This window comes from Mirounga angustirostris, unplaced genomic scaffold, assembly GCF_029215605.1.
Source record: "Mirounga angustirostris isolate CCGP_5_RB_7025 unplaced genomic scaffold, mMirAng1.0.hap1 SCAF_11, whole genome shotgun sequence".
Classification (NCBI taxonomy): Eukaryota; Metazoa; Chordata; class Mammalia; order Carnivora; family Phocidae; genus Mirounga; species Mirounga angustirostris.
The window spans coordinates 71,898,874-71,916,952 of record NW_026991719.1 but is presented as its reverse complement, the minus strand read 5'-3'; the positions used below and the strand labels follow the sequence as shown (position 1 = coordinate 71,916,952).

General features: G+C 35.8%; 1 protein-coding gene across 2 annotated transcripts in view; it reads right to left on the bottom strand.

Moving 5' to 3' along the window:
• Positions 1 to 18,079, bottom strand: part of DACH2 (dachshund family transcription factor 2) — a 909,992-nt gene that overhangs the window by 94,814 nt on the left and 797,099 nt on the right. For both annotated transcript variants that reach the window (XM_064574314.1, XM_064574315.1), the window contains 2 exons: positions 17,576 to 17,711; positions 14,392 to 14,475 (listed from right to left, as the gene is read on the bottom strand). In XM_064574314.1, coding sequence (XP_064430384.1) covers positions 14,392 to 14,475; positions 17,576 to 17,711 — 220 coding nt within the window. The remainder of the gene's footprint in view (positions 1 to 14,391; positions 14,476 to 17,575; positions 17,712 to 18,079) is intronic.

The following is an 18,079-nucleotide window of genomic DNA, read 5'->3' as shown; positions in this document are numbered from 1 at the left end:
AGGCAGTCGCTTAACGAACTGAGCCACCCAGGCGCCCCTTATTGAATTTATTCTTGTGTGTGGTGTAACAAAGTGGTCTGGTTTCATTCTTCTGCATGTTGCTGCCCAGTTTTCCCAACTCCATTTGTTGAAGAGACTTTTTCCATTGGATACTTTTTCCTGCTTTGTCAAAGATTAGTTGACCATATAGCTGTGAGTGCATTACTGGGTTTTCTATTTTGTTCCATTGATCTATGTATCTGTTTTTGTGTCAGTACCATACTGCAGCTGATGACTACAGCTTTGTAATATAGCTTGAAGTCCAGAATGCTGATGCCTCCAGCTTTGCTTTTCTTTTTTCAAGACTGCTTTGGCTATTCAGGAACTTTTATGGTTCCATACAAAATTTAGGATTATTTGTTCTAGCTCTGTGAAAAATGTTGGTGGTATTTTGACAGGGATTGCATTAAATGGATTGCTCTTTGTAGTATAGACATTTTAACAATACTTGTTCTTCCAATCCATAAGTATGGAATTTTTTTTTTTCCATTTCTTTGTGTCATGTCCAACTTCTTTCATAAGTTTTTTAGTTTTCAAAGTCCAGATCTTTTACCTCTTCGGTTAGGTTTATTCCTAGGTATTGTATAGTCTTGGTGCAATTGTAAATGGGATTGATTCATCAATTTCTCTTTCTGCTACTTCATTATTGGTGTATAAAATGCAACAGTTTTCTGTACATTGATTTTGTATCCTGTGACTTTTCTGAATCTGTATATCATTTGCAGTAACTTTTTGGTGGAGTCTTTTGTGTTTTCTACGTAGAGTATCATGCCATCCATGAATAGTGAATGTTTGACTTCTTCCTTGCTGATTTGGATACTTTTTATTTCTTTTTGTTGTCTGATTACTGAGGCTAGGACTTCCAGTACTATGTTTAATAACAGTGATGAGAGTGGACATCCATAGAGGAAAAGCTCTCAGTTTTTCCCTATTGAGAATGATATTACCTGTGTGTTTTTTGTATATGCCCTTTATGAGGTTGAATTATGTTCCCTGTATCCTTTCTTGAAGGTTTTTATCAAGAATGGATGCTATAGTTTGTCAAATGCTTTTTCTGCATCCAACAAGAGGATCATATGGTTCTTATCATTTTTTTATTTATGTGTTTCACATTGATTGATTTGTGAATAAATCCCACGTGGTTGCTGTGAATAATTCTTTTAATGTATGGTTGGATTTAATGTCCTAGTATCTTGTTGAGAATTTTTGCTTCCAGGTTCATTCAGGGATACTGGCCTGTAATTCTCCCTTTTAGTGGGATCTTTGTCTGATTTTGGAATCAATCTAATGCTGGCCTCATAGAATGACTTTGGAGGTTTTCCTTCCATATCTATTTTTTGTAATTGTTTGAGAAGAATATGTATTAACTCTTTTTAAATGTTTGGAAGAATTCTGTTGGGAAGCCATCTGGCCCTGGACTTTTGTTTGCTGGCAGATTTTTGATTACTGTTTCAATTTCTTTGCTGGTTATGGGTCTGTTCAGGTTTTGTATTTCTTCTTGTTTAAGTTTTTGTAGTTTATATGTTTCTAGGAATTTATCCATTTCTTCCCAGTTGCCGAATTTGTTAGCATCTAATTTTTCATAATATTCCTTTATAATTGTTTGTATTTCTGTGCTGTTGGTTGTGATCTCTCCTCTCTCATTTGTGATTTTATTTATTTGGATCCTTTCTCTTTTCTTTTTGGTAAGTCTGGCCAGAGGTTTATCAATTTTATTAATTCTTTCAGAAAACCAACTCCTAGTTTCACTGATCTGTTTGCTGGACTTTTTTCATAACGTTTATTTGTGCTCTAATATTTATTATTTCCCTTCCTCTGCTGACTTTAGGGTTCATTTGCTTTCCTTTTCTAGCTTCTTTAGGTGAAATGTTAGGTTGTGTGTTTGAGATTTTTCTTGCTTCCCGAAGTAAACCTGTATTGCTATATACTTCCATCTTTGGACCACTTTTGCTGCATCCCCAATGTTTTGGACCATCATATTTTTATTTGTTTCCATGTACTTTTTTATTTTTTCTTTAACATCCTGGTAAACCAATTCATTCTTTAGTAGAACATTCCTTACCCTGCATACATTTGTGGTCTTTCCAATTTTTTTCTTGTGGTTGACTTCAAGTTTCATAGCATTGTGGCCCAAAAATAAGCATGGTATGACTTCAATCTTTTTGTATTTTTTAAGGCCTGATTTGTGACCCTGTGTGTGATCTATTCTGGAGAATACCCATGTGCACTCAAAAATAATGTGTATTCTGCTGTTTTAAGATGAAATGTTCTGAATATATCTGTTAAGGTGATCTGGTCCAGTGGGTCATTCAAAGTCATTTTTCCTTGTTGATTTTCTGCTTAGATGATCTGTCCATTGCTGTAAGTGGGGTGTTAAAATCCCCTACTGTTATTGTATTATTATCAATGAGTTCCTTTATGTTTGTTATTAATTGATTTATGTATTTGGGTGCTCCCAAGTTGGGTGCATAAATATTTACAATTGTTAGATCTTCTCATTGGATAGACCCCTTTATTATGATATAGTGCCCTTCTTCAACTCTTGTTACAGTCTTTGGTTTAAAATCTAGTTTGCCTGATATAAATGCTCATACTCTGGGTTTCTTTTGATGTCCATTAGCATGATAAATGGTTCTCCATCCCCTCACTTTCATTCTGGAGGTGCCTTTAGGTCTAAAATGAATCTTTTGTAAGCAGTATATAGATGGGTCTTTTTAAAAAATTCATTCTGATACCCTATGTCTTCTGATTGGTTCATTTAGTCCATTTACATTCAGAGTGATTGTTGATAGATATGAATTTAGTGTTACTGTATTACCTGTAAAGTCAGTGTTTCTGGAGATTTTTTCTGATTCTTTCTAGTCTTTGTTGTTTTTTGTCTTTCTTTACCACTCAAAGATTTACCTTTAATGGTTCTTGCAGGGCTGGTTTAGTGATCATGAACTCTTTTATTTTATCTCATTTTTTGTTTGTCTGGGAAACTATCTCTGCTTGTATTCTGAGGGACAGCCTTGCTGGATAGTATTCTTGGCTGCAGATTTTTCCCACTCAACACCTTGAATATACCATGCAACTGTGTTCTGGCCTATAAGTTTCTGTGGAGATATCTACTGCTAACCTTATTTGTATTCCCTTATAAGTTAGGGATTTCTTTTCCCTTTCTGCTTTCATTAGTTTTTCCTTATCTCTGTATTTTGCATATTTTACTACAATATGTTTTGGTGTTGGCCTGTTTTCTTGATTTTGATGGGAGTTCTCTTTGCCTACTGGACTTGTATTTAGTATATATTAGAACTCTCAGATTTCAAGATGTCCATTGACAGATGAATGGATAAAGAAGATGTGGTATATATATATGATGGAATATTATGCAGCTATCAAAAGGAATGAAATCTTGCCATTTGCAATGACGTGGATGGAACTGGAGGGTATTATGCTGAGCGAAATAAGTCAGTCAGAGAAAAACATGTATCATATGATCTCACTGATATGAGGAATTCTTAATCTCAGGAAACAAACAGGGTTGGAGTGGTAGGGGATGGGAGGGATAGGGTGGCTGGGTGATAGACATTGGGGAGGGTATGTGCTATGGTGAGCACTGAGAATTGTGTAAGACTGTTGAATCACAGACCTGTACCTCTGAAACAAATAATATATTATGTTAAAAAAAAAAAAAGAAGATAGCAGGAAGGGAAAAATGAAGGGAGGGAAATTGGAGGGGGAGATGAACCAACCATGAGAGTCTGTGGACTCTGAGAAACAAACTGAGGGTTCTAGAGGGGAGGGGGCGGGGGGATGGGTTAACCTGGTGATGGGTATTAAAGAAGGCACGTTCTGCATGGAGCACTGGGTGTTATACACAAACAATGAATCATGGAACACTACATCAAAAACTAATGATGTAATGTATGGTGATTAACATAACATAATAATAAAAAAATAAAAAATACATTATATTGCTCTATAAATAATGGAGCATAGGGTGTTATATGCAAACAATGAATCATGGAACAGTACATCAAAAACTAATGATGTAATGCATGGTGATTTACATAACATAATAAAAAAATTTGTAAGAAAAAAAGAATTCTCAAATCTTAGCAATATGAAAACAAGAAAACCCGTTAGAAAATGGGGATAAGACATGATGAGATGTTTCAACAAAAAGGATATACAGACAAAGGGGCTCAATATCACTAGCCATTAGAGAAATGCAAATTAAAATCACAATGATATCACTACACACACCTATGAGAACAGCTAACTTTAAAAAATGAAAAAAGGACAACACAAAATGCTGGCAAGGATGTGAAAAACTTGGAACACTCATATATTGTTTTTGGGAGTATAAATATGGCCCAGCTACTCTGAATGACAATTTGGCAGTTTGTTGTAATCTATATATACACTTCCTATGTGACCCAGCAATTGCACTTTTGGACATTTGTCCTGGAGAAATGAAAGTTATATTACATAAACACTTATACATAAATGTTCATGGAAGCTTTATTAATAACATGGAAAAATTGGAAACAAGAGATCCTACAATGGATGAATGGTTACACAACTACTCAGCAACAAAATGGAAAAATGGAAAAAATATTGACACATGCAACACTTTGGATGAATATTAAGAGAATTATGCTGAGTGAAATACAAGCTAATCTCAAAAAGTCATATAATGTATGATTCCATTTTTAGAACATTCTTAGAATGATGGAATTATAGAGATGGGAAACAGATTAGTGGTTCTCAGAAGTTAAGGATCATGGGGTAGGGATAGACAATAAGGGAATAGCAGGAGAGAACCCTGTGGTGATGGAACATGTATAGATTTGTGGTGGTGGTTACACAAATCTATACATGTGATATAATTCCATAGAAAGATACACACACAGACATATACACCAATGATTGTAGGTAAAACTGGTGAAATATGAATAAGGTATGTGGTTATAGCAATGTAAATTTTCTGACTTTCATGTTATAATTATGTAAGATATTGCTACTGGGAGAAATATTTGAAGGAAACACAAGATCTTTCTGTATTCTTTTTGAAACTTATTGTCAATCTACAATTGTTTCTAAATAAAAAAAAATAAATGAAGTTAATTCAAAGAAAATTTCCAAACTTTGTGTAGTGAAAGTATCATAGCCAATGAGGTTTAACCAAGAATGATTCTTGCTAAAAGAAAATTTCTAGTGAGATACGTCCTTTTGTCCTCTCATTTTTATTTACAATCACTGAAAAAATCACATAAAATGCATGAAACTATATATTCCACTTTCCTTTATGTATTTTAGCTTCATCACAAAGTTTATTTGTAATGATGTTTGTATTTTAGTTGGCTCAATACATTTGTCTCTCTTATTCAAGATAATATGATATTCAGAAGATATATTTTCCAATTTAAACAGTGTCAATATTCATTTCCCAACACCTAAATAGTGCCACTTGGTCTGAAAGATTTAGTGTAGTATCTAACATTGTCTCAGTAATGAAAAGAGAAAAACACTTGATTGAATAGAGAACATTTAAATTATTATAGTGTCAATATTTAGCCCAAATCCTGCTCTAAACTGAAATTAGTCCATTTGCATAAAAACAAATATGATAATTCTTTTATCCTAGATGAAATATACTTTAGATTCTTATGATCAAAGGAAGTTAAAATTATTAGCTTCTCATCTGTAGCCTGTGGACTGATTTAAAATATAATGATTCAGTGGACTCAGATCTTGAGCTAGATGATAAATTTATTTTTCCACTGTTTCTATAGAATTCTAGACTTGATCATCAGTACTTCTTGCACATGTGAAGTTATCAATAAATAAATTCAATACAAAATGCAAAATATCACAAATCTCTATTCCTGCTAGTGGCTTGGGCTGCCATGGGAACATGATCTTGTTTTGTGCCTTTGCTTCCACATGGTTTAAACTACAGTGAATAGTCACAACTGCTCTAAAGAATTCCAGAACTGACTGTTAAAAACCATGTAACAGAATGTTATAACATACACTTGATTTGCTCAATTTGTTTGACAAAGTCTGTGAAAAAAATAAAATTAAAGGCTTTTCTTAACTGATCAGTCAGTTTAGTCAAAATACTTGAGTCAAAACTAAAATACCAATTTTGGTAAGTCATTTTGGACACACTCTAAATGGACATCACTGCCAGGAAAGCCCAGACTATACAGAGATGGAAATGTCTACATATGAAAATTCAAGGGAAAATGTAAATTATACAGACATGTATTGCACTGTCACCCCGTTTTATAAGGTACAGCAAGAGGTGGGTTACATGAAGCTTACTGTAATGGTATTTCTTCATTTTTCTGAAATTTCCACATTATAGCAAGGTGGCATTTTAGAATTTCTAGAACTATAAATCATTTTTTAAATCATGATGATATTACTCAAAGCAGATGTGAAAATATATGTTTGCCACAGGTGTATAAACTGCTTACTTGTCAAATTTAATAATGTTGAGACTTCTACATTAATTTCTTTTTCTTTTAATAACTCAAATCTTTTGAATAGAATATATTTTATCTTAATATCACATATATAATTGGTAGAGTTTGACACCAAAAATCTCATTTAAAAGAAAGCTTTCCACTATAAACTTGGTGCAGTTTAATATGCCACTCCTATCTATTAATGTCCTTATCAGAATGTGTGACCAACCTATTTGATTGTAATGAGTAAAACTGCCATTCCACAGCAAGTGATTCAGAAATTCCAGTACATACTACTGTGTATTTTATGAAAATCAGTTACTGTACATCTGTACTAGCGCTCGAGTTTATTTTTCATAAGACACAGTAGTGTGCACTTGAGCACTGTAGCACACAGGCCAGCCCTAAATGCCATTTGGACTAATGGGGTTTACATTTCTGATAGAATCACATGTATCATGTACAGCTTGAGATTTTCCTAGAAAAGTTGTTTTACTACCACACTGTCCTCCAAATAATCATGATTTGGTGGTAAAGAGTTCTCAGGAACAAATTGTTGCTGGATTAAGAATGAAATTGCATCTTTAACTAGAATTCCATTACCTGTATAAGAGCTTGGGTATTCTAATATACTAAAACTGGATTCTTCCATTCTGGCAAGTATTCTGAAATCAATCATTTATATCTTGGAGCCCCAGAGGGCATAGCCTTTCAGCATTTGGATAAGAAATGACTAAACATATGGCAAGGAAACCAACCATGGATCAATGAAATTAAAATCATACATTATTCCAAATTCTAACTAAAATGCTCATCTATGTAATTAGGAAGCAAGTTCAGTCTAGAGAAGAAAGATAAATTTCTCCATTAAGTCTTCAGCTCATGGAGTCTTTTTTCTATATATTATGTTTATCTTTAGTAGAGATAGAAAAATGCACCCTATACTGAAGTACAAACAGACCATTTGATGAACTGATAAATTATGTGTTAGCTTATGCTCTTTAGCTTAGAGTTACTGTTTAATTCACAATGACAGAAATAATGTATAGCCTATAATATATGCCAATATGTTTTCTTTTTCTCTTACCTTTTAGCCTTTTAAACAAAACTGTACTCAGTTTTCATATCAAGATAGCATGACTTTGGAGAGGAAAAGATGGCAGAGGAGCAGGGGACCCTATTCCAATCAGTCCCTGGAACTGAGCTGGATATCCACCAGACCACTCTGAACATCCATGAAATCAGCCTGAGATGTAAGAAGATATATCTGGATCTGTACAAACAGAATATCGCAGGCAGTTGGTTTCAAAGTATGAAGTGGGGAGATGTGATTCCGAGGGCACATAACCAAAGATAAAAGGAAGAAGGAGGGAGCCCAGTCATTGGGATCCTGCACTGTTGGTGAGAGATAGTCTCCTGAACTGGGGACAGGGCACAGACTCGCAGAGCAGTAACAGTGGGGAAAGGACTTTAGGGAAACCCTCTGGACTGAAACCTGGAGCAGCGGGGCCACCCATGTGAACTGGAGATGGCTGGCGGTTTTAGGAGCACAAAGGACAAAGACATGCCCTGACCTGGAGGTGAAGATTGGGAGTACTGCTGAGGGGCGCACAACCCAGGACACTGCAGTTTTTAGCAGCATAGACAAAAGCGGAGATAGTGTGGGCTGGAGAGTTCACTGAAGAACAGACTGTGATCTCTCTGTTCTGAGGCAGATGGTTGGAAATGATCTCCCCTGCTCTGACTCTAGGAAGAGATGAGGGAAGCCTCCAGAGAAAAAAAGGCCCCCAAAACCAGTTTTCACTGAGCCCATCCCCCCACCACAGGGGGCAGGACAACTGTGCCCAAATAGGGTTACCTGAGTAACAGTGCAGCGGGCCGCTCCCCCAGAAGACAGGCTGGGAGAACAAGAGGCCAGCAACCCTAAGGTCCCTATAAAACAGGTGCACCTTGCGTGGGTTGTGGTCAATAATTTGGACTCTGTACATTCCCTCAATCACCCCTCAAGAGAATGACTAGGAGGAGTAACCCCCAAAATAGGAAAGACTCAGAGACTGTGACTTCTGCCACAGATTTACAAATGGATTCAGATATAGCCAAGATGTTGGAGATGGAATTCAGGGTAGCAGTTGTGAAGACAATAGCCAGAAAGGAGAAATTGATTAATGGCACTATAGAGTTTCTAAGGGCAGAAATGAAAGCTGAACTGGCAGAACTTAAAAATTCTATAAATGAGATCCAATCTGATCTAGATAATCTAACAGCTAGGGTAAGCGAGGCAGAATGAATTAGTGATCTAGAAGACCAATTGATAGAAAAGAAGGATAAAGAGGAGGCCAGAAGAAACAACTCAGAATCCATGAAAACAGAATCAGAGAAATAAGTGACACCAAGAAAGATTCCAGTGTCAAAATTATTGGGATCCCTGACTGGGTGGAAAGAGAGAGAGGACTAGAAGATATATTTGAGGAAATTGTAGCTGAGACCTTCCTTAATCTGGGGAATGAAAGAAACATTCATGTCTTAGAGGCAGAGGACCCCTCCCAAGATCAAGGAAAACAGGCCAACACCCCGGCATGTAATAATAAAACTCACAAATCTCAGAAGCAAGGAAACCATCTTAAGGACAGTTAGGGGGGAGAGATTCCTTATGCAAAGAGGGAGGAACATCAGAATAACATCAAACCTATCCACAGAGACCTGGCAAGCCAAAAAGGACTGGCAAGACATATTCAGGGTACTAAACGAGAAGAACATGCAGCCAAGAATACTCTATCTAGCAAGGCTGTCATTTAGAATGGATGGAGAGATGCAGAGTTTCCAAGACAAGCAGAAACTGAAAGAATATGTGACCACTAAGCTGGACCTACAAGAAATATTAAGGGGGATTCTATAAAAGGAGAAAGACCCCAAGAGTGATATACAACAGAAATTTACAGGGACAATCTATAAAAACAACGTCTTCACAGGCAATGTGATGACAATAAATTCATATCTTTCAAAAGTCACTCTCAATGTGACCGGCCTAAATGCTCCCATAAAATGGCACAGCATTGCAGACTGGATAAAAAGACAGAACCCACCCATATGCTGTTTACAAGAGACTCATTTTGAACCTAACGATACATCCAGACTGAAAGGGAAGGGATGGAGATGCATCTTCCATGCCAACGGACCTCAAAAGAAAGCTGGGGTCACAATTGTTACATCAGACAAATTAGATTTTAAACTAAAGATGGGGGCGCCTGGGTGGCTCAGTTGGTTAAGCGACTGCCTTCGGCTCAGGTCATGATCCTGGAGTCCCAGGATCAAGTCCCGCATCGGGCTCCCTGTTCAGCGGGGAGTCTGCTTCTCCCTCTGATCCTCCCCCTCTCATGCTCTCTGTCTCCCACTCTCTCTCTCAGATAAATAAATAAAATCTTTAAAAAAAAATAAAATAAATAAACTAAAGATGGTAGTTAAAGACACAGAAGGACGCTATATCATTCTTAAAGGGTCTATCCAACAAGAAAAGCTAACAATTGTAAATATCTATGGGAGCAGCCATCTACAGAAGCCAACTGTTAACCACAATAAGAGTCATATTGATAACAATACGTTAATTGTACGAGATCTCAATACTCCATTCTCAACAATAGACAGATCATCTAAGCAGAAAATCAACAAAGAAACAAGAACTTTGAATGATACACTGGACCAGATGGACCTCAAAGATATATAAAGAACATTCCACCCTAAAACAACAGAATACTCATTCTTCTCGAGTGCACATGGAACTTTCTCCAGAATAGACCGCATACTGGGTCACAAATCAGGTCTCAACCGATACCAAAAGATTGAGATTATTACCTGCATACTCTCAGACCATAATGCTTTAAAACTGGAACTCAATCATAAGAAAAATTTTGGCAGAAATTCAAACACTTGGAAGCTAAAGACCACTCTGCTCAAGAATGTTTGGGTCAAAGAATAACTTAAACAATTCATGGGAAACAATGAGAATGAAAACTCATCGGTCCAAAACCTATGGGAAGCTGCAAAGGCGGTCCAAAGGGGGAAACACATAGCTATCCAAGCCTCACAAAAAGAAAGAAAAAAAAAAAAAGAAAAGAAAAATCCCGAATTCACCAACTAACTTTACACTTTAAAGAACTAGAGAAAAAGCAACAAATGATGCCTAAGCCATGCTTTAGAAGAGAAATAATTAAGATTAGAGCAGAGATCAATGAATTAGAAACCAGAAACACAGATCAGATCAACAAAACTAGAAGCTGGTTCTTTGAAAGAATTAATAAGATCAATAAACCACTGGCCAGAATTATCCAAAAGAAAAGAGAAAGGACCCAAACTAATAAAATTATGAATGAAAGGGGAGAGATCACAACTAACACCAAGGAAATAGAAACAATTATTAGAAATTATTATTAACAACTCTATGCCAATAAAGCAAGCAAGCTGGAAGAAATGGATGCCTTCCAGGAAACCTATAAACTGCCAAGACTGAAACAGGAAGAAACTGACAACCTGAATAGGCCAATAACCAGTAACGAGATTGAAGCAGTGATCCAAAACCTCCCAAAAAACAAGAGTGCATGGCCTGATGGATTCCCTGAGGAACCTACCAAACATTCAAAGAAGAAATAATACTTATTTTCCTGAAGGTGTTTCAAAAAATAGAAACAGAAGGAAAGCTTCCAGACTCATTCAATGAGGCCAGCATAACCTTGATCCCTAAACCAGGCAAAGACCCCATCAAAAAGGAGAATTTCAGACTGATATCCCTGATGAATATGGATTCCAAAATCCTCAACAAAATCCTAGCTAATAGGATCCAACAATACATTAAACGGATCATCCACCACAACCAAGTGGGATTTATCCCCGGGATGCAAGCATGGTTCAACATTCACAAATCAGTCAGTGTGATAGAACACATTAATAAGAGGAGAGAGAAGAACCATATGGTCCTCTCAACTGATGCAGAAAAAGCATTTGATAGCATACAGCATCTTTTCCTGATTAAAACTCTTCAGAGTATAGGGATAGAGGGAATATTCCTCAAGTTCATAAAATCCATCTGTGAAAAACCCACAGTGAATATCATCCTCAATGGGGAAAAGCTGAGAGCCTTTCCCTTAAGATCAGGAACACGACAAGGATGCCCACTCTCGCCACTGTTGTTCAACATAGTACTAGAAGTCCTAGCCACAGCAATCAGACAACAGAAAGAAATAAAAGCATTCAAATTGGTAAAGAAGCAGTTACTCTCTCTCTTTGCAGATGACATGATACTTTATGTGGAAAACCCAAAAGACTCCACCCCCAAATTACTAGAACTCATACAGCAATTCAGTAATGTGGCAGGATACAAAATCAATGCACATAAATCAATTACTTTCTAATACACTAACAATGCAACTGTAGAAAGAGAAATTAGAGAATCTACTCCATTTACAATAGCACCCAAAACCATAAGATACCTCAGAATAAACCTAACCAAAGAGGTAAAAGATCTATACTCTAGGAACTACAGAATACTCATGAAAGAAATTGTAGAAGACACAAAAAGATGGAAAAACATTCCATGCTCATGGATCGGAAGAATAAACATTGTTAAAATATCTATGCTACCCAGAGAAATCTATACCTTCAAGGCCATCCTGATCAAAATTCCAATGACATTTTTCAAAGTGCTGGAACAAACAATCCTAAAATTTGTATGGAATCAGAAAAGACCCCAAATCGCCAAGGAAATGTTGAAAAGGAAAAACAAAGCTGGGGGTATCACGTAGCCTCATTTCAAGCTATATTACAAAGCAATGATCACCAAGACAGCATGGTACTGGCACAAAAACAGACATATAGACCAATGGAACAGAATAGAGAGCCCAGATATGGACCCTCAACTCTATGGTCAAATAATCTTCAACAAAGCAGGAAAAAATATGCAATGGAAAAAAGACAGTCTCTTCAATAAATGGTGCTGGGAAAATTGGACAGCTACATATAGAAGAATGAAACTGGAACATTCCTTTATAGCATACACAAAGATAAACTCAAAATGGATGAAAGACCTCAATGTGAGACAGGAATCCATCAAAATCCTAGAGGAGAATATAGGCAGTAACCTCTTCGACATTGGCCACGACAACTTCTTCAAGATAGAACTCCAATGTCTAGTGAAGCAAAAGCAAAGATGAACTTTTGGGACTTCATCAAGATAAAAAGCTTCTGCACAGCAAAGGAAACAGTCAACAAAACAACGAGGCAACCCACAGAATGGGAGAAGATATTTGCAAATGACACTACAGACAAAGTGCTGATTTCCAGGATTTATGAAGAATTTCTCAAACTCAACACCCAAAAACCAAATAATCAGATCAAAAAATGCGCAGAAGATACAAACGGACACTTCTCTGAAGAAGACATACAAATGACTAACAAACACATGAAAAAATGCTCATCATCATTAGCCATCAGGGAAATTCAAATCAAAACCACATTGAGATACTACCTCACACCAGTTAGAATGGCAAAAATTGACAGGGAAAGAAACAACAAATGTTGGAGAGGTTGTGGAGAAAGGGGAACCCTCTTACACTGTTGGTGGGAATGCAAGTTGGTACAGCCACTTTGGAAAACAGTGTGGAGGTGCCTCAAAAAATTAAAAAATAGAGCTAGCCTATGACCCAGCAATCGCACTCCTGGTTATTTACCTCAAAGACACAGATGTAGTGAAAGAAGGGCCATATACACCCAAATGTTCATAGCAGCAATGTCTGCAATAGCCAAACTGTGGAAAGAGCCAAGATGCCCTTCAACAGATGAATGGATAAAGAAGATGTGGTTCATATATACAATGGAATACTACTTAGCCATCAGAAAGAATGAGTACCCAACTTTTACATCAACATGGATGGGATTGGAGGAGATTATGCTAAGTGAAATAAGTCAAGCAGAGAAAGTCAATTATCATACGGTTTCACTTGTTTGTGGAACATAAAGAATAACATGGAGGACATTAGGAGAAGGAAGGGAAAAATGAAGGGGGGAGGGAATCGGAGGGAGAGATGAACCATGAGAGACTATGGACTCCATGAAACAAACTGTGGGTTTTACAGGGAGGGGGGTGGGGGGATGGGTTAGCCTGGTGATGGGTGTTAAAGAGGGCACGTACTGCATGGAGCACTGGGTGTTATAGGAAAACAGTGAATCATGGATCACTACACCAAAAACTAATGATATATTGTATGGTGACTAACATAACATAATTAAATTAAATTAAATTTTTAAAAGTTAGCATGACTTTGAAATTCTTACTCTCCTTACCTTCTTTAAACTGATATCCTAAGAAAAAAACTATATACTGTGCAGAGATGATACATGTACTTCAGTGGATCAAAATCTAGTTTGACATCATATCTATCAACATTCTAGATAAATACTTGATTGGAGTAACTTCCTAAGCTTTCATTTGAAATGCCCAAGTAAGCATATATTTTAAAAATCTCTTTTGATTGTTGGAGGAACATCTTTTCTCCATTACAGCAACTCAGTTTTTCAAATGTAACTATCAAATGGTGAGTCATTTAAACATAGTTAAAAAAGTGCATATATAAGTCAGATATTTCTGATCAGGCATAATAAAAGGGCATAAAGTGAAGTTTCCAAACACAAGCACAGAAAAACTTCAGGCTGATATGTAATTTATTAACATTAAATAAACAAGCTTCAGGTAAGTGTATTTTTTTTTACTACTAATATAATTTATCTAAAGCCAGTACAAATTTATTCTGTTTAGGAAATGTGGTTGCAAGATACAGCACTAGCATGTTAATTCAGTTACTACCTAATATTTATATGTCCAACAAATAAGCAAAAATCATTTTACCTTTATTATCCCTTTGGAATTTTTTGATGGTTGGTCCATTATCCTGATCAACAGTAAGTTCCTCTCTATTGTTGGGCATCATAGCTATAAATAAAAGATAAAACTGAGTAATTTTCTTGCAAAACACCCAAAAGAAAAGTAGAAAAGTATTATATAAATAACTATTTTACTCCAATAACAACTAACATGAATTGTATACATCTCTATCTGAAACAGTGGAATCATTAGTGTTGGTTTGATGATTATGTAGTTTAAAAATCAATAAACTGCTCAATCATGTGAATTTTTAAAGTGGAATTAATATGTAGTGCATATATAATTGCCCACATATTTTTTTAAATCATTTTAAATGTTTGCTCTTTTAAAATTCATATGCAAATTAGCTATTTACCTGCATAATTAATAATATAGTTCCCAAAATGTTTTTAGAATTTATCACTTAATTTCATGAGTTTAAAATCATTACAGATAACTCACTTTATTGAGTTTTTTTTTTTACAAATACATATAGCAAAATTAATAGGTAAAGTATAACTTTCTGGTAATTATTATAAATGCTTTTTCACAAACCATTTATATTGAAAAAAGGAAAAGTGTGCCAATTTTCATAGTTTATCATTTAATTCTCTTTTGTTATATTTGTTTATATCATTATATTGCTAGCGGCTCCTGGGTAGCACAGTCAGTTAAACGTCTGCCTTTGGCTCAGGTCATGATCCCAGGGTCCTGGGATTGAGCCCCATGTCTAGCTCCCTACTCAGTGGGGAGCCTGCTTTCCCTCTCCTCCCTGCTCATGCTCTCTTGCTATCTCTGTCTCTCTTTCTCAAATAAATTAATAAAATCTTTTAAAAAACATTATATTCACAGACCTGTACCTCTGAAACAAATAATACATTATATGTTAAAAAAAAAAAAAGAGGAAGAAGATAGCAGGAGGGGAAGAATGAAGGGGGAGACGAACCATGAGAGACTATGGACTCTGAGAAACAAACTGAGGGTTCTCTAGGGGAGGGGGTGGGGGGATGGGTTAGTCTGATGGGTATTAAAGAGGGCACGTTCTGCATGGAGCACTGGGTGTTATACACAAACAATGAATCATGGAACACTACATCAAAAACTAATGATGTAATGTATAGTGATTAACATAACATAATAATAAAAAAATACCAAAATGCATTATATTGCTCTATAAGTAAAATATGGTCACTTTAAACCAAAAATCCTCAAACTTTTTTTCTTTTTTTGTTTTAGACAATCTCACAATCATGCTTGGACACCTGGGAATATGCATAGACAGCCTAATTACTGCCAGTGGAATTAGAAATGTTTTATGTGGTTGATATATTTTTTAGAATACTATATTGTTTTAGAAATATTTGATTTTATTTCTAAGTGTAAGATACTATTCCCTTAAAATATATTTATCACATAGTATATTTCCCTATGTGTTCTGCTCTTAGCCAGCCCTCAATAAATAATTCTCTCTCTCCCTTTTCTCTCTCCCCCACCCCTCATTAATACAAAGATTATCCTGACAAAATAATGTGTGTTTTGGTTTCTTGATTCGTTAATGGTATCTGGCTCTATCTGCTTTTCTTGCTCAGACTCCCTTAAATCAGTTGCACACAGTTGTAACAACCAGGTAGTCTGTGTCCCAAAAGCTGTGATAAAGTAAAGCTAGAAGACCCATCACCTCTTCCAGGAATTGAACTTACTCCCTTAGGGCATTAACCTCAAGTTCTAGCTCAGTGGTTCTTAACTCTGGTTGCATGTTAGAATATCATGAGGAGACACTGAAAATCAAAACAAAGCAGTGCTGCCAGGCTCTATTCCAGACGAGGTAAATCAGACTCTGAGCATGTAACCTGGGCATTCATATCTGTAAATGTTCCACAAGTGATTATAATGGGTGCCAGATTTGAGATTCATTGCGCTTACTATGAGCCACAAACAATATATAATATTGACAGGCTAAATGAGACTTGGATGAATTTCCAGAAGGGAGAAATAATCTTCATCCTTCCCCAGCACAAATTCAGAAACTAACACCTCTGTTAATCCCTCAAATTCCTCTCCTCCCCACAAAAAAAAACCCAGAAAAACAAAAAACAAAAAAACATTATTTTGGAGAGGCTTAAAGCAATCACTATTATGGTGTATAAAAACTTAGAGTTCATATAAAGAACAATTTTATAGAGTAAGACTAAAAGAGGAACAGAAATCATTTTTCCTAAAGGAAATGGATATTTAAGAAATTGGATTGTGTAGATACAAAAGATTAATAAAGATTTTACCTATCTCATTTAGTTCATAATTATTATATACTAGATGAGAATTTGTTACAACTGAATGCACTTGGTAACATCTGTATACCTGAGTAAAATCAGACAGCAAGGGATAATAAACAATCAAGGTAAAGCCACATAGACAATAAGAGTGCTTATCCCTCACATTTCCTTAGCACTTTAAACTTCTGAAGTGTTTTCCCACGTATTATTTCATTTGACCTCACAAAAATCCAGTGCATTAGGCATGGCAGTAATTATTTCCATATATTAGGTAAAGAAACTCATGATGGTTAAGTGACATACCCAAGGTCTCATAGCTACTCAGTGCCAGAACTATGGCTAGATTCAAGTCTCCAATATGCCACATCACTGACAATACCATTATAGTCTTTCTGGAATAGTGTCTATGGTGTAAGGCTTCTGAGATAATAAAAAAATAAAGAAAGGGAAAATATTAAATATTTTTGATCCAAATTATTGAGATTGTAGCAAATTATATCTTGATTCACTTTTTAATCACTCTTAAATGATCAACTGTTTAAAAGATATTTTATCTTTCATTATTCAAAGATGCTGTGAATGTAACAAGTGTATTTCTTCATGTGAACTGTTAAATATCAATATGTTGAACTAACATATAGTCTACAAAAATCCCATCATATTGTTCTGATAGAATCCAGTGACACAGTAAATGAAGACACTTTCAGAGAAGAAACTTCTAACACTTTACGTTTCATTTTGTTGTTCATATTGCTTCAGCACTAAAAAAATGACCACTTCAAAAAGTCATTTTTATTAAGGAGGCATCAACCCCCCAGCTCTCCCTTTTCTATTGACTAATGAAGAAATTCCCAAAAGGATATCTTTTAATTCTTTGTTTTAGATGAGATACTTACCCATCCTCTCTGAGTGGTGATCCATCTGAGAGGGAGAGCTGGACACACTGCTGCTGGGGTGGGAGGAAGTCTGACTCCTAGGATGATGATTCTCTTCCAGAGAGGGAACAGGAGAAGGACTCTCTGGGATCCGTTCCTGACACAAGGAAACACAACAGTAAATGTCATCTGTTCACCAAGTTTTTCATGTTGGTTGAGTCCATAATATTTGAAATGTTGACCTCTCTGTTATCCCAAAAGCATGCATGTTCATGATACTTGGTCTTAAACGTGTATCTTTAGACAAATACATATTTTTTGTTCTTGTAAAATTAATGGGATATTATGAGGGCTAAATAAGAGAACGTGAAAGGGCTCAGTGCCATGTTGGATATATGTTAGAGGTTCAAGAAAGGTTAGTTTCCATTTCCTTTCCTAGAAAATTCAGGAAGAATTATGAACATAGGTGTGCAGTGAAGATTACTGTTATTGTAAACTCTTAAATTTATATAAAGTATATGCCAA